This window comes from Silene latifolia, chromosome Y (assembly GCF_048544455.1).
Source record: "Silene latifolia isolate original U9 population chromosome Y, ASM4854445v1, whole genome shotgun sequence".
Lineage (NCBI taxonomy): Eukaryota > Viridiplantae > Streptophyta > Magnoliopsida > Caryophyllales > Caryophyllaceae > Silene > Silene latifolia.
The window spans coordinates 95,955,014-95,981,164 of NC_133538.1; the positions used below are offsets into that span (position 1 = coordinate 95,955,014).

Below are 26,151 nucleotides of genomic sequence, written 5' to 3' on the forward strand. Positions count from 1 at the left end.
GCACCTCCATCTCTCCTCGACCCAATCCCTTACTCCACCTCTTTCATTCCCCACCTCACCAAGACCGACACCCTCCCACACCCTTTTAGCAATGGCACAATCACGAAATAAATGTATACTAGACTCAATAAAGGAATTACATAAAGAACAGAAAGCAGGCTCACCTCGAACTCGAGAAGCAATATTCGCTCTTGTTGCCAAAGCTTCACTACACAATTGCCAGAAGAAGAGCTTCACTCGGGGCCACACTAGGACTTTCCAGAGCCTATTCCAGAGCCATTTCTCCTTACCCCACTCCGACACACCCCCCATATCCACGGCATCCCTGTCTCCAGCTAGTCTCCTATACGCCGACCTCACAGAAAAAACCCCATCCTTTTCCCCTACCCAGTACCAATCATCCGACGGCCTCGCCTGACTTAAGCGTATGCCTTGGATCTTCTCGCATTCGAACGGCAAAAACATTTCAGCAAGTAACCCCGCATTCCACCTTCCGCCATGCTCCAAATCTGCAACCACCATATCTTCCCGACCCGTAATCAGAGGACTCAAAATTCTCCCTGTCAGAGTCTCGGGCAGCCATGCGTCATGCCAGACTCTCGTTGTCAGCCCATCACCTATCCTCTTTCTCCACCCTCCGCTTAACACACTTTGTGCCTCCATAAAACCCCTCCATGTATAGCTAGGCGCACTACCCAGATCAGCCACCATAAAATCTCCCATCGGATAGTATTTAGCACACATCACCCGAGCCCATAAACCATCAGGTTCCGTCAACAATCGCCATACCTTCTTACCAAGGAGCGCCATATTAAAGAGATAAAAATTGCGGAAACCCATTCCCCCATGGCTCTTCGATTGGCAAAGCCGTTTCCAAGCCACCCAGCTAATACCTTTTTTCCCCTCCTCAAAGCCCCACCAAAACCGAGTAATAAGAGATCTTAGCTCATCGCAAAAATGAATAGGAATTTTAAAAATTCTCATAACGTAGGTAGGTAGTGAATTGGCCAATGCCTTTATAAGAACCTCCTTACCAGCCCTAGACAAAATTTTCCCGCACCATCCACTAAGTCTCCTACTAATTTTATCCCGTAAAAGGTCCGTGAGAGCTTTCTTCGATTTGCCCACCACCGTAGGTAACCCCAAGTACCTTTCTTGTTCCTGGACTTCAACAATACCCAACCGCATGGCTAAATTACTCCGCTTATGGATGGGAATCCCCTTACTAAAAGACACTGTAGTCTTGTCAAGGCTAACAAGCAAGCCAGAAGCTTCCTCATAGCGGCGCAAAATAGCAGTGATCACATCCGCTTCCTCCGGACTTGCTCTCGTGAAGAAAATGTTGTCATCGGCGAAAAGCAAGTGCGAAATAGGAGGGGCATTACCCGCAATTCTAACACCATGTAAGCTCCCCCTCTCAACCGCCCTCCTCATCAAACTCGATAAGACCTCGGCACACAATATAAAAAGATACGGCGACAATGGGTCACCTTGTCGTAAACCCCGTGACGGTCAAAACGTTTCCGTGGACTGCCATTAATAAGAACCGCAAAGGAGACTGTCGTGACACATTCCATCACTCGAGAAGTCTATCCCCTATCAAAACCCATAGCGTCCAGCACCCTTTTGAGAAATTTCCATTCAACTCTGTCGTAAGCCTTGGCCATGTCGAGTTTTATGGCCATAAAACCCTCTTTACTCCTTGACATCTTCATAAAATGAAAATTTTAAAAGGCTATCATCACATTATCCGAGATTGATCTACCGGGGGTAAAAACACTTTGATTCTCCGAGACGATTTCACCTAGAAAAACTTTCAGACGGTTAGCAAGCACCTTAGATACAAGCTTATAAGCCACATTACACAAACTAATGGGCCGGAAATCTCGTATTTTATCAGGCGTCTTCTTCTTGGGAATTAACACAATATTCTTTTTATTTAAATCCCTAGGCGAAGCTTCCCCTCTCAGAATAGCTAGCACAGCTGTAATAACCTCCGGCCCAACCATACTCCAATAAGTTTGATAGAATAACCCATTCATTCCATCCGGTCCCGGTGCTTTCAAAGGATGCATCTGGTTCAAACCTTTGATCACCTCCTCTTCGCTATACTCACGTACTTACGTTGCAGCTGAGTATTCATTTCCTCTGTAACACGGTGCTCCACGCCTTGAATAACATCAGTGGGAATATACGGATTAGCAGACATAAAGAGACTCCGGAAGTAGTTAATCACCACATTAGCCACCGCATCATCTCCCCCTCTCGTGACACCCTCATCATCAATAAGCATCGCAATATGATTTTTCCTCTTCCGTTCACCCGACCGAGTATGGAAAAATTTCGTATTCCCGTCTCCATCCTTCAACCACAATGCCCTCGACCTCTGCCTCCAATATTGCTCCTCCTCCTCCTGCTTTCTCAAACCCGCCAGCTCCGCAACTATCTTTCTGCACCTATGAACATTCTCGTCCTGTCCTTGTTATTTAACGCGTCCAGCTGCTTCTACTTAGTAACAATACTCCTGCCAATTTGTTTAATACTCGTCCCTTTCTATTTGCGTAATTCCCTTGCACACTCGTCCAAGACACGAACCATATTTCCCTTCCCTCTATTCACACCCATTTCGATAGCCTCGCTGCACTCCTCCTCCCCGACCCTTATTTTTTCGAACCTGAAGCACCGTTTTTTGTCCCTCCCGTCCTCCCTATAATTAAGAACAAGCTTCAAAGGAGCATGATCTGACCATTCTCGCGTCATGTAAAACAATTTGGCATACGGAAAGAGATCGTTCCACGACTGCAAGCAAAGCGCTCTATCCAACATACATTGTCTATTTGCCTCTCCCACCTATCCATTATCATATGAAAAATTATAACCTTTCCAAGGGACGTCTCTCAACCCACAATCATCCACAGCTGCACGAAAGAAGTTCATTTGCCATTGCGGACGACTGCCCCCCTTCATCTCGGTGGAGTTAAAGAATCTCATTAAAATCGCCAATACAGACCCAAGGTAAATTAAACTGTCTACCAAGAAGCCTAAACAGCTTGGCCACCCATAAAAACCCGTCATCCTCCATTCCCCCGCCTCACTCTTCACAACAAAGTCCATGTGGTGAATTGAAGCAGAAACAAAGCTACAGTCAATCTCCTTTTGCCAAAGCATAGCAAGCCCACCCAATCTACCTACACTGTCCACCTCTATACCGAAATATCCATCTAATATCTCCTTCACCCTCCTAAATTCACGACCACTCAATTTTGTCTCACATAAGAAAAGAATAGTCGGGGCCTCCCTCCGTACCAAAGCACGGAGCGCATAAACCGTATCCGAGTTGCCCAAGCCCCGATAATTGATGCTTATAATATTCATTGGGCCTGGCGGGGTTGACTCACATCAACCTCCGCCTTAGGTATTAAGACGCCCCCGTCTATGTCAAGTCGTACCCTCTTTTGTGCTTCCTCTGCCACCTCCCCCTCCCTGCCCCTTTTAACAGAATCTTGCCCCTTCGGGAAACCCGTACCCTCCACTCCTACTCCCTTCCCACCTGTCCGTGGCAGCCGCGTCCAGCATCTCCCCCCTCCCCTAGTAACAGCTCCCCTACCTCGTGCAGACCCAGGACTCAACTCCACCACCACTCCCTCCATCTCTTCCCCCGACAGTAGAGCCCTCTGTCCCACCCAGGTAGACTGCCCAACCACCCTCTCCTCCCTGCCACCTCCTCCCCTATTCTGCTCCACCTCCCTCTCGTCCAGCAAAGATGACTTCTCCACCCCCTGGGATTCATCCCCCTACACACACTCCACAGCACTCCCCTACCCCCCCTCCACGCAGACTAACTCCACCCTTTGTGATTTCAGCATCGATTTCTTAAAACGTAGGTCAAGGGCAATATTCTTAAGCTTCTCGATCATATTTGATATAGTGTCTTCCGAGCTTTGATTAAACTCCTCCTCGAACCGCGTACTAAGATTCATTGCATCTTTCCCCACACCCTCCTTAGACGTTTTAATCACCTTCCACGGCGAGGCTCTCAACCATTCACCAAATTTATGGTCGTCTTCTTCATACGGACCCTCTTCACAGTCCTTTTCTCCATGCCCAATAAGACCACAATCGTAGCAATAAGTAGGTAGTCTCTCATATTTAACATTAAACCTAATAGTTCTCCCACCTCGAACTTGTATTGGAATATCAGCCTTCAATGGTTTTCGAATATCGTACAATACTCGTACCCGGATAGCTCTATCAAGTTCAGGATTAGGACCATGTTCAAAGTGCATGAAAGTACCCAATCGATCCCCCAATTTCTTAGCATTTGACAAACTCGTACGCCCCGAAATAGGGAGGTCATATATTCGTGCCCAAATCGGAATACGATACAACGATGAATCAGTGACTTTACCGGACAAAGAAGGCTCGTCAAAGCACCACATGAACTTGTCGAAATGCCATGGCTGTCCTTCCAAAACCCTCACTTTATCTCGCTCTGCACCAAAACTAAACATGAAGGTCTTCTCCTTTGCATCAATAACATTGCCCATCATAGGTTTCGAAGGACTCCATAACTTAGTCATCGTGTCGATTGCCGCTTTCACGTTAATTGCCCTCGTCGCCCATAACTTTCCAATCAGGAGAAATTTCCCTTCCCCCGCCGTATCCGTTCCATCCTTCTCCCATTCAAGAACCGCATCATCCGACCCCATTGGCTCTTTCCCGTTCCGGTGAGAACCCGAAGATCCGCCCTCCATCAGCACCTGCACAGCAAATAAAACAACAAAAATGAAAAAGCAAAACCAGACTCACGACCAGAGGTTGTGAGTGAGGCCTCGAGAAAGAGGAGGATCGAAGAAGAAAAGACGAAAGAACAGAGATTTTCAGCCAAGAACCCTAGGAACCCTAGACTATATAACCCAAGCTTTGATTTTGATTATTAAAAACACTTCTCTATGTTAGGCTTACTTATAAATTTTTTTTGGCAGTTAGCTTTATACGGCAGTTACTTGGTAGTGTCTTATTTGTAGAGTAATGGTGTTGTATGATGTGCTAAAAAGATAGTGGGTTATAATTAATTAATTATTATAAATTTATTTGTTGTTTATAAATTTGTTTTTTTATTTTTAAATGGTGACATGATAACTTGATATGTAATGTATTTATTTGAAGGTGTTAGTATTATTAAATAGATTCATCAGTCGTTTATTAAGATTAGTAATAAATAAATTCATCAGTCGTTTAATTTTACTTCAGCGTATATCACTTTAGTTATTTTATCGTTACTTTATAACTAGATATGTATTTTTTTTCAAGGTGTTAGTATTATTAAAGATTAAAGTATTAGTATTATTATTTTTTATAATTAAATGGGTTTAAATAAAAGACGTGGCTTAACTTTATTACATTGTAATATTTAATTTGGATGAGTTTATTTGAGTCTTTTTTTTTAAACTTCAATTCTTTTCCCTTTGATTACCTCAGCTAATATTTAATTTCATTATTTATTAATTTAATTTATTAGTATTTTTATTGGAATCAGTTTAACTAAAATTATTTTTCGTTAGTAATTATCACGATTTTAATATGTCATTGTCTCTTTGCGAGCCAACTAAGTCTTTTCAGCTTATTATTTTAATTTTAATCAATCATTGCCTGTTTGTCCCACTTAACCAAGTTTTTTCAGCTTCTTATTTTAAGTAGAATTAAATAGCTTAATGAACCAAACATAATAAAATAGGTTGAATTTAATTGCTGTAAATTAATTTGAAATGAAATACAATGATTAATCTTTGGAAAAGTACTGAAGTGAAAGACATAAGTACTGAAATGAAAGACAATGCTTAAGAAATAAAATTGAAACGATGATGAAAGTAAATAAAATCTAAGCATAAAAAATATCAAAATACCCAAATTAGTCGAATTCCTCTAATCTTTTTCTAAGGACTTCAAACTGAAAGTGATGACATCCACACAATCTGTTTCCCTTATATATGTATCTTAAACTTCATCTTTGCTTGTTTTGGTTTCCTTGTTGTGGCTGATATGCGAGCGTCTTGCTCATTGCGTTTCCTTTGTTGTATTTCTTCAGCTTTTTTCTCATCTATTATCACTTGTGCCGGTGCATTATCTATGTTGTCATTTATTTCCTATTTCATAAGACCATCTTACAGTTATTTAATGAAAAATGAAAATTTTTGTAATACATAAATTTGTAATTGTTTGCATATAGTACATGTAGAGTATTGTTTTGGTAGTTCTATTCATCTATTACATCCTTGTTGTCGGTAAAATCAACAACTTTGTAGCATGTTGAGTTTTGTTCCAAGTTATATCTTTGATGAACCTCAAGTACCTCACCTTAAATCTAAAAATGGTAAATGTAAATTTGATTTAGATTTTGGTAAATGTAAATTTGATTTAGCATCTTCAATAAAGTACCTCACCTTAAATCTAAAAATGGTAAATGTAAATTTGATTTAGATTTTGGTACATAATCTAAAAGGGACTAAAATATAATGTTAGCATACCTTGTCTCCCTATGATAGTTTCCATTTTCATATGCAATGCAATATTCTCTTGAGCAATACCATTTGCCATCTTGTTTCATGCCAACCCACGATGAATAATTCTTGCATACATTTTTCAGCCACTTGTAGATTTCATCAATTTCGGTTATGTATGCGGTAGTAATGAACTTTCCCGCCTATAAAATATATAGATCATGAATTTAGAAGTTGCTAATTCCAACCAATAAAATATGTAAATCGTGATTTTAAAAGTTGCTAATAATAGTGATAAATAGGGTGTTTTGGTTTTTTTACCTTCCAATCTCTTAGGATTTCACCGAGTGGTTTGCATATGCCCCCAAATATGCAACTGTTTTTTGTTGTCACAATACCTTTGCTCGTTGATGGCTTCTTTGATATGCTGCGTATTTAAATTAATTGTCATATGGTGGGGATTTTAATCTATAATCAGTATTTTAAACCATAAATTAAAATATAATAATATTAACCTTGCTCTTAATTTTTTAACTTCAATATTTGGATTTATATAGATCTTGGAAGTATTTGTCTTTGTAGCTAATGTTATCTCTCCATCTACATGTTTTAGCAAATATGTAGATAATATTTATAGATAAGAAAAAGTGTTAGTAGAGTGCAAGTAGAGAAATTTAAATCATTTTAAAAAGAACACCAAACCTCTTGTAACAATTCTTTGCACACATTGCAAAGCAACAATTGGTTTTTCTACTAAGAAGTATTTTGACCTTGCCATTTTACTTGCTTCTACAACATAAGGCCCCCATAGCCACAAGGGTAGTTGTTCTTGGCTGTAAATTTGTAGCAATAATTTCATTTGTCACCAAACGATAAAAATGATTGTATGTATTGACGATTTTCATATTTAATCTTATATTTTTAAAGGAATTACTTACCTTGGATATGCAATATAAACCTTTGTTTTTTGGAAGTCATTATTTTGCATAATTTCATTGCATTCAACCACGTTTCCAATAACATCTAATTAAACAAAAGATAACAATTAAGATAACTAAATTTAAGGTTAATTTAAAATGTTAATCCTATTTAGTAAGAGTAAATATTGAAAAGTAGTCACCTATTAGATCTCGTCCATCCAAATTGTTTTCAATGACATCCTTGAAACTAACAAATTTGAATCCATAAGTAGGCATTGATTCAATTTCTTTTTTTTGTTTGGTGAAATGTGAAAATTATATTAATAATTAGGCAATGTAAGTACAAAATCACCAATACAAGGACTTAAGCACACAGTTTGGATACAATACTAGACCAAGCTACTCTAGCCAAGGCGCCCAATGCATATATTGATATTTAGACGTCCATTTCCACTGCATTCCTCTACTCTTGACCATCTCTATAACATTTTTAACCGCATAAGTAGGATGAATCAACTTGCTTTCCACTCTACATATTCTACGGGCAGTCCAAATCTGGTAAACCATTGCCATGATTGCAGCAATAACAATCTACTTCTTCATCAATGACCTACATCTCTACAGTCTACACCAATGCAGTACCTCAGTAGAAGGTAAAGGGACATCTAACCAGGCAGCTGAAAGTTTCCACCAGCATGCACTGAATCTGCATCCATATAACATATGACTATGGTCCTTAGGATGATCCAAGCACATATCACAATAAGCATTAGTTATGATACCAAATCTGAGCAGTCTATCCTTTGTCAACAATCGACATTGAATAGCCAACCAGCCAATGATTGAATGTTTGGGTAAATTGAGTATGTTCCAAATGATAGGGTACCAAGGCACCTTAGGAATATTACCCTGCAACCAAGCATATCCTACATACACATTATAAGTACTCCATTTCCCATGGCAATAGGCAGGTTTAAAGAGGTCCTTGACTTGGCAAATTTTCCTCCAAGTCCAACTTGAGCAGACTGAAGGAGAATAGTCCATCCAAGTCTGGTCTTTGATATACATGTGATTAACCCACCTTATCCACAGATGATCAGATTTCTCAGCTAACCACCAAACATATTTGCCCAACATAGCCAAGTTCCAATTTTTACCATTCACAATACCAAGCCCCCCATATTTCTTAGCAACACATACCTTTTCCCAAGCCACATGAGAAGTCTTATGGAACTCCTCAGAGCCACTCCAAAGGTAGTTCCTACAAATATGATTAATTCTGTCCATCACAGTGACATGAATGATGAATATACGTGTCCAAAAGCTGTGGAGTTGTGTTAACACTGCCTGCACAAGAACTAGTCTGCCATCATAACTTAGCTTCCTGGCCCCCCAACCACGAATTCTCTGCACTATCTTCTCAATAAGCCTGGAACAGTCACCCACTGCCATTATTTTATATGAGATTGGTATGCCTAGATACCTAAAAGAGAACTGACCCTCTTTAAAACCAGATACACCCAAGATATACTGACTATCCTCACTGCTCATACCATTGAAGTATATATCAGACTTTTCACAATTAATTTCCAGTCTAGAAGCTTTAGAGAATGTGGCAAAAGCTCTAAGGATAATAATGATTGATGCCTTGTCACCTCTGCAGAACATTAGAAGATCATCTGCAAAGTATAGATGATTCAGACTAATTGCTCTACACAGAGGATGAAAATTAAAGTCCATAGAGCTAGTGACAGTAGCCAGCACTCTACTGAGGTACTCCATACAAATAGTGAACAATAATGGGGACATGGGTCTCCTTGTCTAATCGCCCCCTTGCCTTGAAAGTATCCAAAGTTAGAACCATTAAGAGATAGAGTATACCATGGTGTAGTGACACACTCCATTATCCATTGAATCATTTTGTCAGGGAAAGCAAGAGCATGCAACATCTGCCTAATGAAGTCCCACTCAATTGAGTCATAAGCCTTCTTTAGGTCCACCTTCATCAAACATCTAGGAGAACATGCCTTCCTTTAATATAATCTCACCAAATCATGACATATCAAAATATTATCTACTATGTCCCTTCCTTTAAGGAAAGTACTTTGATTTTTACTTATAATTTCAGGTAACACAGTAGCAAGTCTATTGCATATCACTTTAGAAATAGTTTTATAGACCACATGGCAACAAGCAATGGGTCTAAAATACGCCACTGTAATTGGCCTGGTCTTCTTTGGAATCAAAGTTAAAGTAGTAGAATTGACTTGCTTGAGCATTTTCCCAGAGCAAAAGAACTCCTGCACTGCCCCTATAATATCAGTCCCAATAATATCAAAAGAATCCTTGAAAAATTGAGAAGAAAAGCCATCAGGCCCTGGAGCTTTATTAGCAGGTATGGAAAACAATGCCTCCCTGATTTCTTTGTCTGTCACAGCAGAAATAAGCATAGAACCTTGTTCAGTGGTTACCACTTTTCCCTGTTGTACAGTACCCCTGTGAACACTATACACCCTTCTATTTGTCCCCAGTAACTGCTTATAGTATTTGATGAATGACTCCTCAATTGCAGTAGAAGAAGTATGATTGTTACCCTCCATATCATGAATACCCAAAATTCTGGTATGCATCCTTCTAGCCTTAATTACACTATGAAAATACTGAGTGTTAACATCTCCATCTTTAAACCATTGGACTTTGGCTTTTTGGGCCAGGAAACTCCTCAGAGCAGTCTCCCTATCTCTGTATAACTCAGTAGCCTCTTTCACTGTTTGCTGCAGATCAAGATTAGTAGGGTCGGTATGAAGCTGGCCTTGCACATTATGAAGATGAGACAGGGCCACCTTAGTGGTGGTTTTAATACTAGTATTAGCTTCATTATTAAGCTCCTTCAGAGGCTTCTTTATTAGCTTCAACTTCTTAACCACCTGAAACATTTTATACCCATAAATAGGATAGCTCCAGACATCTTTGACAATGTTGAGAAACCCAGGATCCTTGCCCCACATATTAAAATATTTGAAAGTATTCTTTTTACTACCAACTACAGGGTGCAATGTCATGGTGCAAGGAAAATGGTCAAATAACCCTTCAGGGTGAAACACGGTAATGGTATTAGGAAACCAGAGTAGCCAATCATCCGTCACCAAGGCAATGTCAATCCTGCTAAATTTCAGATCCCCTACCTCATGTTTATTAGTCCATGTAAAGAAGGCGCCCTGGGCAGGGATGTCAGTCAAACCACAGACATCCACACAATCCTGAAAGTCCCTTACATCAGCATTAGATATTTCAGGGCCAATTCTCTCATTCATAGCCAAGACATTGTTAAAATAACCCATGACAACCCAAGGACCATTAATATAATATTTCATATTCTTGAGAGATTGCCATAAAGGTATATGATCAGCTAGTCTATTAAAGCCATACACCATGGACATCCACCAGACATCTCGAGTAGGTAAGTAAGTAACCTTAGTGTGGATCACCTGAGCCTCACTACCTAGGACTTCAACATTATAGTTACCAGCATCCCACATAATCCATATACGACCTCCTTCATGACTCTCATTATTATGCACCATGCTCCACTGAGAACCAATGCTCTGATGCATTTTATTGATGGCTAGAGTTCTAACCCTAGTTTCTAGAAAACCAAAAACACCAATATTATTTGAATGCAAAAACCATCTAATATCCTTATGTTTATGTACACTATTCATACCACGCACGTTCCAAAATTCTATGCTACCCATTCTCAAATGAAATACTAGGACCAACCATATTCTCCTGAATCACTTTCTTGTACTGAACTGAATGTTTCAAAACTTCCATAAAGGTTCTTGAGAATTTAGTTAGTATCCTTATAGGTGAGAAAGGAGTAAAAGTGGCTGGCATAGGAGTAACTAACCCTCTGAAAATATCAAGCTTAGCTCAAGGTTGCACAACCAAGGTCTTGACAGGAGGATTAGGTGTAGGTGGGATAGGCACAACAGCAGGTTGCTGCTGAACCCTTCCTTTAGGCACCCACACTTTCCTCCCTTGAGCCTGCCCAGGTTGTTGTTTCTTCCTGCAATCTCTCGCATGATGTCCCACTTTCTGTGCAAATCAATGGTTTCTATTCATAATGGACAATTTGCCTATGAATGACATCTAATTCATCATTAAATTGTATAACATCAGGCAAGTTTGCATCCATTTTAACCTCAACCATTACTCTAGCATGACCAATAAAGGTTTTCAAGTGAGTATTACTATCATACCTTACTGGCTTTTCTACCAAACCAGCAATCTTCATCAAAGCATTACCCGAAAACTTCAATGGGAGACCATAGAACCTAATCCAAATTGGCACCATGTCTACAGCCTCACATACCAATTTAGCAGTGGGTGTCCATTCCTTGATCACTACAGGTTTGTTATCAAAGAACACAGGACCTGATTGCAAACCACGTAATTTCATAGCTTCAGTTTTGAAACGAACCAGGAATATACCATTCGAGTGAAAGGATATTTGATCATATTCAGTGTATCCCCAAACCCATTTCACAAACCCATCAATGATTTTGAACGGATGATTAGCACCTAATACATAGCAATACACCCCCGTTGACCAATATTCTAACTCTCGATCAGTAACAGCACTAGTCAAGCGCAGAGGACTTACCCTATCAGATATAGCAGACCTAGAGCGCGAAACTTCTGTCCATACACTCCCATCATCAGACTCCTCCTCCGCAATTGAATACATGCCAGCACTCAAATTTAACGGTCTGATTTCACCATCTGCATCCAGAACGTGATCATCAAGGTGGATATCCACCTGAGGATCATCAATTTCAGGACTTAGATGTTGAAACCTAGAACCGGAATTATTACTATTTGAAATACTACTATTAATCTGTGTTTTGGAGTTTTTTTTTGGAATTATTAGTTATTAATCTAATTACTCTACTAGATTTAGGTTGATTGCGTTTTTGACGAGCCATTGCTAATCAAGATCGAAAATCCCTAAATCGCTTCTCTCTCTAAGTTGTTCCTTCATTCTCTCTCACCATAAGCCATTGATTCAATTTCTATTTCCTCCACCGTTGTTGAATATGAAAATCGTAGTCGACATGTATATGGTACGGCTATGTTATCTCCTAAGTTGGTTACAGATTGGAATTTTGTAGCTTTGTAGGAGTGACCGTCCTTGATAATGTCTTCAAACCTCTTGACTAAATATTTCCCAATACTTGTTTGAATAACACCTCCCTGTAACACATATTTATGTAACACTTAATAATTAAATATGCAATAATAAAAAGTTGCTGAAATAATAAATTATTTGACGTAGTTACCAACATTTTCATCAACCAAAATCATTTTAATGCTATAGTAATCTTCCTTTCCTGGATTGTTGTAGTTTTCTATTTTCCAAAGGTGCGCCATCCTTGCTTCAATATAGGAGTAGCAAATTCCCGCTCGCATATCGCAAAATTAGTCTTTTTGTTGGCTTTTGTAACATGTTTGCCATTTCTGTTTTCTGAGTTTTTACTCTTAGTTTTTGCAAATATTTTACTGAATTTTACCCTTTGATTTTGTGTATTAAGGAACTTGGATTTTGTGAATGTATAATTTTTGTTTGTTTATGGTATTTATAGGAGTTACTACTTAATAGTTTGAGTATTATGTGGGTGGTAGTGGAAGAAATGTTTAGTGGGATAGTTTATGGAGGTAGTGTTTCCAATTATTTTTATTTCTATTTAATAATTAATTTCTTTAATGGTTATGTAGTAGTGGGTGGTGGAATAAAAAGAAGTGGGTAGTGTATGATGACTAAATTGTAGTTATGGTTTTAATAGTTTAATAGTGTAATTTCCTTATTTTTAGGCCAAAAATCGGAATTGTTCCATAATTGTTCATTAAAATAAATTAAGGATTAATAATTAATTTTGTTATGTTATACGATTATATTGTTGTCTTTTCAATCGCTTTAATTTGATTGTGTAAATAATAAGTATAAAATTTATTTCCAGATTTTTTAATTAGCGATGAATTTTTTGTTTTCAAATAATTTTTTTCAAAAAATAATTATTTTAAAATTAAAGAATATTAAAATATTATTGAAGTGGGTAGTGTATGTGGCTGGCATTAATATGTTGTACTTGTGACCTTGAAAGTGACTAAAAATATGATATAACCAAGTTCTGACTTTTTTTTTTTAAGTGTCATTTTTTGTTAAGTTTTTTTTGTTTGTTTGATCGTTCATCCCAAGTATCAATCCGAAGTATGAATGGCCAAGTTGGACTTATTTGTCCATTTGTTTTGTATAATAATATTGAAGTGGGTAGTGTGTGTGGCTGTTATTTATTTCGTATAATTTTATGTCGGGTTTTTTTTGTCTAATTTTTCATCCTAAGTATCAATTTGAAGTATCGTTGACTAAGTTGGACCTATTTGCCCATTTATTTTGTGTAAGTTACGTCTTTTTATGTTTTCATTGCATTAGTATGTCATATTTAACAATAAAATAAAATTGACAAATTTGTAGCTGAAATTTGATTTACTCTAATTGATAAACCTACAACATGAGAGACATTAGGGAATCTATTTTGATGTTTGAATCATCACTACAACAACTTGCTAAAATAAGGAAAGATGTTTTACTTCAATTGCATTTGTGTCTGCGTAACTACACAAACTTAGGGAATTAAAAACTACAGTTGACTTTATGCTTCATTCTTTCTCTATTTTGATCGATTTCATCTTTTTTGATGCAGATTCCTTACTTCCAGCATTGTTCGCTGCTGTTGTTTCTTCTCCAACGCTGATATCTGCATACTTTTTCTTCATTGGAACGGTTTCGCTGCTTGATGTGCTGCCTTCAGCAGTAGTTAAGTTTTCCTGCCCATTTTTATTGTTAAATTACTTTTATACCTAAATATTACAACTTTACCACTGTTGTTTCTGCTGAAATTGCTAGCATATCGGTAATGGAGGCTATATCCTGATTAGAAAAAAATCAAACTAGTTAGTATTCAAAAAAAAAAGATAAACCATTTAGTCAATTCAATGTATATATAGTATTTCCTTACTTGTATCTTCTTATACTCTGATTTCCAATGCTTTATATGGTTTTCATTATCCGAAAATCAATAACATTGTAGCACTTAGAATTTAACTGTAAGTTGAATCTATTATCTACTTCCACCTTGAAGACATATTCCTTATGTTGAAACTCTTTGATTTCTGTTGGAATTCCATGCTCATTTTTAACCTGCAAAAATTATGGTGTTCATTTATTATTTTTTGTTCTGATTGTTAGATGGTATGCAATATTGAACCACTTTCTTTAGTTCTAACCTCCCTCAATTTATCAATGCATTGCATAACACTCTTGTTAACTTTCATTTTGATCAATTTGTCAAATATCTTTATGAAAGCTTTTCCTCCATGTGCATCTTCAATGTAGAATTTTGCTTGGAATCTGCGTTATTCTTGTTAGCACTCTTTTAACATTTACTTTTAGGAAATTTTTTCAAACTACAACAAACTAATTTTTGCTCACCTTGTTAATCTATGTTGGTTTCCAATTTCATGTGCAACACATTCTTCTTGTGAGCAATACCATAGTCCATCAGCCCTTTTTCCAGCCTATATGTGCATACTTTCCATCCATCGTAATACCATTTGAATATATCATCAATTTTAGTGATGTAAGCCACTATCACATAAGTTCCAGCCTGAAATTTCGACAAACTTTGAAATAAACTTTAAATATTGTACGTACTTACTTTATGGGTTTGTCTAAAATTAAGAAGTTTACCTTTTCAATATTCTTAAGTTCATCAATAGTCTTTAAGTTTCGAGCAAGTATGTCCTTTGTCTTGACGTGAACTATGCCTCTTGTCCTTGGTGGCCTGTTTGCATTTCTGCATATTAGTTTAACTGTTTTAATGTCAATAAGAATTAATGTTGTACTTGGTATTTTGGACAATTGTTCTTTAATTAGTAAAAAGACTTGAATTACCTTGCCCTATACTCGTGGACCTGTGGAATGTTAGGATTGATAAGTATCTTTGAGGCATTGTCCGATACGTTGTCGATAATTTGATTTCACCTTCATAGGGTACCCTTAGCACACATTGCAAAACCATAATTGATTTTTCTTTCTTATATTTGATTTCTGATGATATTCTTTTCGCATCTTCGACATATGGTCCCCATAGACAAAAGCGTAATTTGTCCCACTACAAAAAATTTGTATTAGTTAGGGTATGCTTGATAAGTAACATAATGCTTGCATAGATTTTTTTGAAGTAGAAATATTACTTTAGATCTTCCAACACCAAATATGTCCTCTCCAAGTTGTTGATGTTTGAAAGCATGTCATATGCATCCACTTCAGCTATCACATCGAAAAAAGATGAAACAATTTGGTTAATGATTGATACAAACTCACTTATGTATGCCTAAGTAAGAAACAAATTGGTAAATAATTGATAGAAATGTGAAAGAGTACCTATTATCATTCTTCCATCCAAGTTATTATCAATGATATCTTGAAAAGAAACAAACTTGAAAGCACTTTTGGGTATGAATGCTTGAATTCTTTCGATTGTTGTTGTGGATCCAACCTCAACCGACATTTATGGGCAGTAGCAATATCGTAGCCTCTGTTTTGGAATGTTTGAAATCTGTCAATTTTGTAAGTGTAACCCTCAATTATTTTGTCTTCGAAACTTTGTATAAGAGCTTTTCCTACGGTTGCTTGAATGACATGTCCCTACAATGGATAATTTTGTTGCATACTTTATTAGTAAAATTTCAATGGAAAAAAATATATGGGACATTTAAGAAAATAAAATAAACTTTCTTACCTCTTCATCCACCAATATTAGTTCTAATGAAAAATCTTCTCCTACAAAGGCTTTCCTAAAGTCTTCTTTTTTCCATTTTCGCACTACCCTAACTTTCACATAGACTCCTGTCATTCTTCTTATCAATTTTGATACACTTTGTTGTGGCTCTTGCATTGTTGGTATTGTTGTGAGGTGTAAAATGGTTGTTTCTTATTTATAATGTGCAAGTTATATAGTGTTGTTTCTCGTTGTTTATGTTGTTAGTAGGCTGATTTTGTGCATAACTGAAGTTTGTTTTACTGAAATGTCCCTCTTTTTCAGCATGTATTGTTGTTAGTGGGGGTGATTATTGTTTTATTTACATTTAATTCATAACTGAAGTCTTGTTTGACTGAAATGTCCCTTTTCTTAGCATGTATTTTTAGTGAGCCTTATTATTGTTACATTTAATTGTTAGTGGCCAGCTTTATGTTAGTGAAATTTAATTAATTTAGTTTCATACTTTTTGCCCTAATGATTAGGATTAATAACCTGTAAATTCCAGGAATAATAGTAACAGTTTTTATTTTATTTATTAACCTGACTATGAAAATTGAACTATGGCTTAAATTGCATTTCATTTAATTCGTTTATAGTTTGATATGAATTAGAATTAAAATATTAAATTTAATGGGGATAACGAAATTTTGTGTTTCTTGTACAGCTAATGTTATCGGAGTTCCGAAAATGGAAGAATAGTTCGTTGAGTTTTTTCAAATATAAAGGTACATTTTTTTTTTGTTAATGATGGCTATTGGCAGCTTAACTATTGTGCCACCCCATTCTCCGTGGCTAAGGCGGCCTTTAGTTAGCGTTACCTAGTTCATCAAATATCGATGATGAATGGTCAATGGTTTTATACACCAACCTGAGAGATTGTAATTGTAATTTACATATTTTTTGATATATAATATTGATCGGTAAATTATATTTTTGGTATTTGGACTGTAAAAAATTTTCATATTCGGTTTTTAGATATGTAATTTTTGTTTTTGGACTGTAATTTTATATTTAGTTTGGTTATTTGGTTGCTAAAATTTTAATTTTGGATATGTAATAGTGGACTGTAATTTATATTTTTTGAATATGTAATTTTTTGATTTTTGATATTTGGACCAGAATTAATTTCAATATTAACTCGGTTTTTTGGGTATGTAATTTTTTTGTATCTAGACTGTAATTAATTTTATTTTGAATTTTGTTATTTAGATGGTTAAATACATTACTTATCATGTAGGGGATATATAATCATATATCCATTTCATATCATATATCATCATCATATATTATATTATATAGCCTCTTAAAGTAAATCTGAAAACATGTTAAAAGAGGAGAGAGTAATTAATTACCAAATGAGGAGAGAGGGTAATTAAACAATTTGGCTAAAACGTGGGTTTCTCTATACCTAAAATGTTGCAGCCAATAAGAAGCTTTTAAATGCTTCAGCTTTTATAGATAGGGGATTATGTACGTTTAACACGGGATATTAATAATATTGTTATTGTTTTCAATTCTTAGTTAGTACTAGTTTTAGACCCGTGCATAAAAATGCACGGGTTGATTTTACCATTCTAATATTCAAAATATACTAATTACTATGAATATTTAAATGTAGTGTTCTTGTGATGATAGAATTATAATAACGTTGCGTTGTTACAAATTAATTCTCCAGGGATAAAATAGTACGCGATGTAACATTAAACAACTTAAATAAATTAAAAATGTAATTTACTATAAATATACCATTTTTAATAATTTAGATAGTTTCATAGCTCATATACATTTTTTTTTGTCAAAAACTACTTTATATTTAGAGGTATTTGTAAAAAACTACCTTGTATTATTTTTCTTGCTTTAGACTACCTTTTTTTTATTCACATTTTGAGGCGTGCGTTCACTCATGGACGGTTTAAAAGGATGATTCATGTCAGCCGACCCCAAATCATTTTGGGATTAAGGCTATGATGATATTGTTGTTGTTGTTGTTGTAGACTACCTTTATTTATTTTATCTTTTTTTTTCAAAAACTACCTATGATGAGAATCCGGCGAGATTTGGTCAATTTAGTGACATTAACCTATCTCACATAACTCTTTTAACATCAAACAACAATGATCAATTGTGTCCAAACTCCAATTTAACTTCAGATAAGCAAAATTAATGTTTTCATATTTCAACAATAACCACGAACATCTACTAAAGTCAAGCGCAAGTACATCACAACTTCCAAAAATTGGGTCTAAGCAAGATTAAAACATATTAGAGTTATGTGAGATAGGTTAAAGTTAGAAAACTGATCAAATCTGTCTACACTCTTAGGGTAGGCAGTTATTAACCAAATCCAAAGACAACAAAGGTAGTAGAAAAAAAAATGTAAAGTAGTCTTTTTACAAATACCCCTAAATATAAGGTAATTTTGGACCAAAAAAACCCTCATATATAAATATAAATATATATTAGATAGTTCCAACACTCAACCAAAAATATATTGTGAATGATTTTGATATAATATATTTAACTAAATTGTGAAAATCAATTAAAAAACTGACTTAAAAGTGAATACAATTAAAAACTCATAACACGATTTTAATATTATAATTAAGCAAAATTAATATTAAGCACAAAGACGGATCTTTTAAAGTTAATAACATGAATAAGAATGAAAATGATACTAAATTTATTTTTCACTTGCTATATATTTTTTCAGATATATTTTATGCAGATATATACTCCATTCGTCCCAATCAATTGTTTACATTTGCTTTAATTCCTCTCACAAAATAAAGTAAGGCTTTGTTTGGCAAGGCATTTCAGGTACCTGATTTGGTCAAAATAGCTTATTTGACCAAAATTTCATGTACCTTATTTTTTTGTAAGTATTTGGCAAGTAGCTTATTTAACTAAATAAGCTACCTGAAATGAAATGCTACCTAGAGTAGCATTTGAGATTTCAGGTACCTGATTTGATTTGATTTTCCGTTTTTACCCCTTTAATTTATTTTATTAAATAATTATCATATATTTTTACGTCATTTCATCAAAATCAATTAACTTTTCAGTTAGTTTGCCAAACATTTTTTATATAATCAGCTACCTTATCAGTTCCTAATTTTCAGCTACCTTATCAGTTAGCTTTTCAGGTTTCAGTTAGCTTTTCAGTTTCCAGCTACGTACCTTTTGAGGTTCAACTACCTTTTCAGTTAGTTTTGCCAAACAGAGCCTAAGTGTAACTATTTATTAAGGTTTTTCGGCAACGTTCTTAGCTGTTCTTATCTACGGGGCATTTTTGACTTTAGAACAGTGGCTTATTATCGCGTCACAACCTTTTCTTTCTCCAGATAAGACCATTCCCTTATCTTTTACCGTATTTGCATAACACTTTGGTGAGAAATTTGTAGTCGATATTTTCTCGTTTTCTTGTAGTGGTATGAACACTACAATCATCATATGTAAGCAGTCAGTTGTAGGAAGATCGAGTATAATAAGATATCAATTTTATAGTAAAGTAAGTATTTTAAAAAGGGTTTTGATATATACAAATTAATGAGTTGTATTTTAAAAACTAAATATGGAAATAAGTTCTTAAGATATACATTAATTGCATTGGATTGTGTATAATTTAATTTTAAATTCCTAATTAATACCATATATGGGAGATATTAAATGCTTAAATATAACCCATTGGGTTGTATATATCAAAACCCTTTTAAAGAAAATATAGGTAATTATGTCTTCACAAAAAACATACGACGTCCTCTTTATAATCATCGTTTACAATAATTTTTATGCGGTTTTCAATGCGATAGTTTGACCATAATTGAAGGTATTCAATGCGGTTTTCAATGCGATAATACATCAAGTTTTTTGGTTGAAATTTAATTTTTAAGATTTTTATTTTTTTATACAAATGTCATGGTAATTATTGCGTCACACGGTATTACACTATGAGACGGTCTCACTATATAAACAAACAGCACATTTATAAGCAATAAATGAATGTTTTTTTAAATAAATAGACTGTCTTAGTTCTGGCAAATGATCATTTATTAATTTTACATAATTATGGTCAAAGTTTACAATTTGTATTCATTAACCTAGAACATTAAATAGAATGTTGGTTTGTTTAACTCATTTTTATAAGTGGCCCGATAACAAATTTCTAGCCCTTCATCTTATTGTTTTGATGAGTCCAATTAATAGACTAAAACCCTAATTTATCCACCCCTATAGTGCTCTTTATTCATTCTACCTAGACCTCTATTTGCACTTTCATCTCCCGTTGTCTTTCTCATCTCTTAATATCTAATCTTTTCCTACCTCCCTCAATCATATTTAACATCAAATAATCCTAATTTGAACACTTTTATGCATCATATTATAGTATGATATATGGAAAAAAAATAATTATCTCATCCAATTTATGAGATTTGATAATATTTTAATGTTTCTTTGTCAATTTTCTCCGCTTCATATACAGCAAATTTGTCCCTTATATATTTAATTTTCGTCAAAACTTCATTGGACATTGTTAATTAATGCAGTTGATGATTCATTTTGATATTTGCATGCGTTTTTCCCTCATGTTTTATGGCGATATATTAATTTGTGGTTCTTGGATGAAAAAATTTTCTTTCTAAGATTTATGCTTAACAATTATTTTCTTCTATTTTTTTTATAACAAAAATATTCAGATCTTTTACATGAGGCCATTTTTAAAATAATGGTCAAAAATAAAATATTTGTCGTTTTGGGTCGGTTTTGAAAATATTTGTCAAAATGGTGTTCACGTAGGCTCGGGATTTCTAGACCTGAAACACGCCATTATTAGTGGCGTGTCTTTACAACAATTTTTTTCCTCAACTGATTGAACTTTAAAAAAAAAAAAAAAAAATTACATAAGACACGCCATAGGGGGTGGCGTGTTTCCCCTCCGAAACCCGCCATTCTCAGTGGCGTGTTTGTTTTAGTCCATTTTTTAATGAAGTTTCTTTCCCCACTCATTATAAATACGCCATTAGTAGTGGCGTGTTTTAGGTCCAGAAATCCCGAGCCTACGTGGACACCAATTTGACAAATATTTTATTTTTGACCATTATTTCAAAAATGGATTCCTTTTACATGCACCTTATGAGAATACTTTATCTAAATCATCTATGCATCATTTTTTTTCAATTGGATTTCCGTATGTATATGGACTGGCTACGATGATTTTATTTAATTTTTACCAACATTTATTTTATTATTTATTATTATTGTTTTTTTTTTCCAAAATGTATGATATATACTCCCTTTGTACAAGAATTAAGAAGGGGGGGTAAAAAATTAATATAGTACATGGTAGACCTAAGGAATTGGAGAGAGGGAAGGATGATTAAAGATGGTTAATTAACTCTATGATATTTAACTTTTCCCTCCAAAATATTAAGCATAAAATTAGAGTTTGAAGTTCCCTCCACTTATGTGGGAAGTTACAAAATAGCATTAGTACTAATTAAAATACATATTCTCCTAAACATGAAGAACATTACTTAAAATTACAAACCATAAATGTCTGCCAAATCTAATAAAATTACAATTTCCGTTTTCCCTTAAGATATTAAATTTACAATGTTCGACAAAAAAAAAGGTTAACATTTGGACTTCAGGAATTTCATTATTGGCAGCCTGCAACCTTCATGTTAGACGTCCAGCATCAGTGAGAACATCAAAGCAAGTGTTAAATTGAAGGACACTCAAGTTACATTGTTTAAATTTTGGCACCAAAAATTTGGCACCAAAATTCAAATAAGGAGCCAAAATGAAAATGTTTCAAGATTTGCGCCCAAATCGAGTCTTTATGAAATTTAATCTTTGTGCAAAGTTCATGTCAACTATAAATAGAATAGTGGCAGCCAAACACATCATTTATGATGAAACAGCCAAAAAAACTTTCCTACCACATTAAATCTTCATGAAGTTTCAAAAACCTTTATTCATATCACAATAAATCATCACAACAGCAATAAATGAAAACTAAAAACCTGTCCAACTTAGAGCATGTTTGGCCTCTATTCTCAAAAATGAGTTTTTGTTTTTCAAGCTTAATTTTTCAAAAGTGTTTTTCAAAAGCAGAAACAACAAATAGTTGTTTCTATTTCTATGGACAAAAATATGAATTTTTAGCTTTTCAGAATTTTTGTTTAACTTTTAAAAAACGATGTGTTTGGCCAAAAAATGTTTTTGGGTCCAAAAACACTTTTATAAACTAGGCCAAACACACTCTTAGAAAGGAGCTAAATTTGTACCATTTTATCACTAAGATCCGTAAATGGACAACTCAAGAGAGGTGTAATTAATGTTAGAGGTGGCAAAGCAGTTCAGTGTGTGTAGGAAAACCATCACAGATCTTTGGAATATAGCAAAGAAGCAGATAGAATCAGGTGAAGCAGTGAATGTAAACAGCAAAATCAAAGGCAAGCAATGTCGTCAAAGGAATGTATTTGATGTTGAGAAGTTCAACAGTATTCCATTGTCAGAAAGGACCACTCAACATAGTACTGCAGAAGCTTTAGGGGTCAGCCAATCAGCTATTGCAAGATGGGTAGCAGATAAGACAATTGAGTCTCACACAAATGCAATCAAGCCACAATTGAATGACAAAAACAAACTGGATAGGTTGCTTTTCTCTTGCACAACTACACTATGATGAGGTATGTAAACAAGTGAAATTCAATGATCAAAGTAATGTTATTCACATGGATGAGAATTGCTTTTATTTAACCAAACCTAGTAGAAGGTTCTACTTATCTAAAGGAGAAAAAAGACCTTATAGAAGTATTCAGTCAAAAAATTTTATAGGAAAAGTAATGTTTATGTGTGCTGTTGCTAGACCAAAGTATGGTCCAAATGGTGAAGTTCTTTTTGATGGTAAGATAGGCATATGTCCATTCATTGTTGAAGTACCAAGAAAAAGAAATTCAAGAAACAGAGTTGCAGGAACATTGGAAACTAAGTGCATAGAATCTGTTAACAAACAAGTAATTAAGGACATGATAATAAGAGTTGTTGTTCCAGCAATAAAGGCAAAATGGCCTGAAAATAAAAGCAAGTACATTATCATACAGCAAGATAATGCACGCTCACACATCAAGAACTCAGATCCAGAGTTCATTGCTGCAGCAAACCAGGATGGGTGGAATATTGAGTTAAGTTGTCAAGCACCAAATTCACCGGACTTGAATGTCTTGGATTTGGGGTTTTTCAGAGCAATTCAATCACTTCAGCAAAGAACAAATTGTTACAAGCTAGATAAACTTGTTATTGAAGTTAATATGGCATTTGCAAACCTAGAGGTTATTAAAATTAAACTTAACTATGTGTTCATAACACTACATGCATGTATGTTAGAGGTCATGAAAAGAAAAAGAGGAAATGATTACCCATTGCCACACATGCACAAGACCAAACTAGCAGCTGCATGCATGCTGCCTCAGTATTTAACTGCTGACATTCATTTGGTAAATAAATGTATAACATACATGAACAATGTAGGAGACACTTCTACCATAACTGCTTTAGTTGATGCAGTGAATGCACATGTTAATTCTGTTGTGAATGCTGTTATTAATGATATAAATGAGCCTGTTGGCAGCATTACTGAACCAATTGGGTGCAGTAATGAACCAACAGGTGCATTCTTTATTGACCTCACAGAACAACATGTGCAGTAACTGAATCAGGAAGGACAAGAAAGGACATCAAGACATTTTGAACATCAGAAGGAAAACAAGACTTTTCAGCATATTTTGAACATCAATTCAGCATCTATTGAAGATTAAAGAAGCATATTTTGAAGACAATCATCACAAGACAAGCATATTTTGAATATCAGAAGACAATCATCAGAAGACAAGCATGTTTTAAGTATCTAATTTTATGCTTTTTTTATGAACTTTACACATTGATTAAATGTTATCTGGGTTGCAAACTTTATGAACATCAGCAAATGACTAAAATGAATTTGGCGTACAACTTTAAAAACACAGTACCATTAATGAGTACAAGATGCCAGGGTACTTAATGCATGCATAGCCTCTTCACAATGACTTGTGGTGGCATAATGCATGCACTAAGTGACCCATGGTCACAGTATGCCCTCAACAAATGATCATTGGGCATTATTAGAAGGATATAAAGCTAAAATGGAAATAAATTATCAATATTAGTCCATATACACAAGGCAACCAATAAAAACAGACGAACAATTGATAAAAATAGGGATATAAGAAATCAACCTCCTTCAATCTTCAAAGACCGCCTTAAAGGCAGGACAATATCTGCACATCTCCTCCACAAACCATCTTTTATACTTAGGTGTCTCATACCTAGCCAATTTCCTCCTAGTCCTCTCCTCAACATCTTTCTTAAACCAAATATCATACGCATCTTGCTCGGTCAAGCAAGTATGATAAACAGCATGCTCTTCAGAATGCATGCATGTCTCAGGAACAACAATGACTTCAGAATCCAAGGATGTCTCAGGAACAACATCGACATCATCAGATAGAGGAAGAACTTCAGATTCAGGAAGGACCAACTCATAAAAATCATCGTATGACTATGAATAGTCATCATATGAATCAGGAACAATCTTCATTGACTTGTCCTCAAAATCTACAATGTAACACCCCTGCACACCAGAACGCCTTACCAAGGATCATTCCAGTGTATGACGGTGTCACCATATCGGTTTCCCGAGGAAGTAGATCAAATCAGACCATAAAAGAACAATTATAAAATATTAATGTACCTTATACAATACGAATCAATACAAACTACTTATACCAAAAATAAAGACTACAACAACTCATGACACAGCTCTTCTAGACTGGCAGCGTGATGACTCGATCCCTCCAATCCTAGCAGCCACAGTCAATAGTACCTGCTAAGCCAACTGTTCACCATCCCCGAATGGATCACCGCAGATACCACAAAACAACACGGGGTCAGTGCCGACTAATCAAATGTAAAACGGTAAGCAATGTAACCAGCTGATCATCCTCTAACCCAGTCTCCCGATCTCGCACAATAACCGACTACACACCGAAGTGTATAGCCCTGCCAGATTACCCATCGCAACAGGTAATCCTCGCCGCCAGTGGGTGACCGCAGCCCATCCCACCTAGTTCAGCTCGTCAACGAGCGACTAACAATCCCTGTCCCTTAATGTGCACATCCCCTCCCGTGGCGGGTTCCACGGTGGGCGAACTAGGGTGTGAAGCCACTCCCGCAAGTGACTCCACCACAATCAAAACACACACACAGCACCACAGCTGTCACAACACCTTCACACCAACATTGTCACACAACGCCCGAACACCGATGATCAGCAGATAACAAAAGATGTGCAACAATAACAATCACAATCAATTAACGGTACTGAGTAGGAAAACCTACCTCATCACAACCAAGAGAGACATCTATATACAGCCAAGCAGGACTCCTGTACGCATCCTACAACGATAACCATATCCTATTACACAACTATCCTCAATGAACTACCCAAAAGAACACAAGGCAGAGACTTACCTAACAACACGCATCGACGGTGACATAGACGACAGCCACGCACGCCATCCTTCCTAAGCGAATCCCATCCTTCCCATGGTGAAGGTTTAGGCTATAATCATGAGGGAGGTAGGCTAGGGTTAGAGAAAGCGAAACTGTCGAGGAAATGGAAAAAATGAAATGAATCTCGCGAACTTGCATTTTATATGATGCGTCGACAGCAGCCATACTCAGTCGAGTACTGGAGTACTCGGCCGAGTAGGCTCTACTCGGTCGAGTATAGGTGATACTCGGCCG

The 26,151-nt window shown here is 35.8% G+C and overlaps 3 protein-coding genes across 3 annotated transcripts; 1 reads left to right on the plus strand and 2 right to left on the minus strand.

Moving 5' to 3' along the window:
- Positions 1 to 7,819: 7,819 nt before the first annotated feature.
- Positions 7,820 to 9,426, minus strand: LOC141628554 (uncharacterized). Its single transcript, XM_074441681.1, has 3 exons — positions 9,258 to 9,426; positions 8,063 to 9,099; positions 7,820 to 7,975 (listed from the first exon to the last, which is right to left on the minus strand). The coding sequence occupies exons 1-3, from the start codon at positions 9,424 to 9,426 to the stop codon at positions 7,820 to 7,822; spliced, it is 1,362 nt and encodes a 453-aa protein (XP_074297782.1).
- A 4,714-nt stretch (positions 9,427 to 14,140) lies between these two features.
- On the minus strand, positions 14,141 to 16,398 carry LOC141628555 (uncharacterized). The gene is made up of 9 exons (XM_074441682.1): positions 16,285 to 16,398; positions 15,993 to 16,190; positions 15,737 to 15,876; positions 15,231 to 15,336; positions 15,011 to 15,147; positions 14,768 to 14,891; positions 14,565 to 14,681; positions 14,361 to 14,411; positions 14,141 to 14,308 (listed from the first exon to the last, which is right to left on the minus strand). The coding sequence occupies exons 1-9, from the start codon at positions 16,396 to 16,398 to the stop codon at positions 14,141 to 14,143; spliced, it is 1,155 nt and encodes a 384-aa protein (XP_074297783.1).
- Positions 16,399 to 23,153: 6,755 nt separating this feature from the next.
- LOC141628557 (uncharacterized) lies at positions 23,154 to 24,017 on the plus strand. Its single transcript, XM_074441683.1, has one exon. It carries the CDS (start codon positions 23,154 to 23,156, stop codon positions 24,015 to 24,017), a length of 864 nt encoding a protein of 287 aa, XP_074297784.1.
- The last annotated feature ends 2,134 nt before the right edge of the window (positions 24,018 to 26,151 follow it).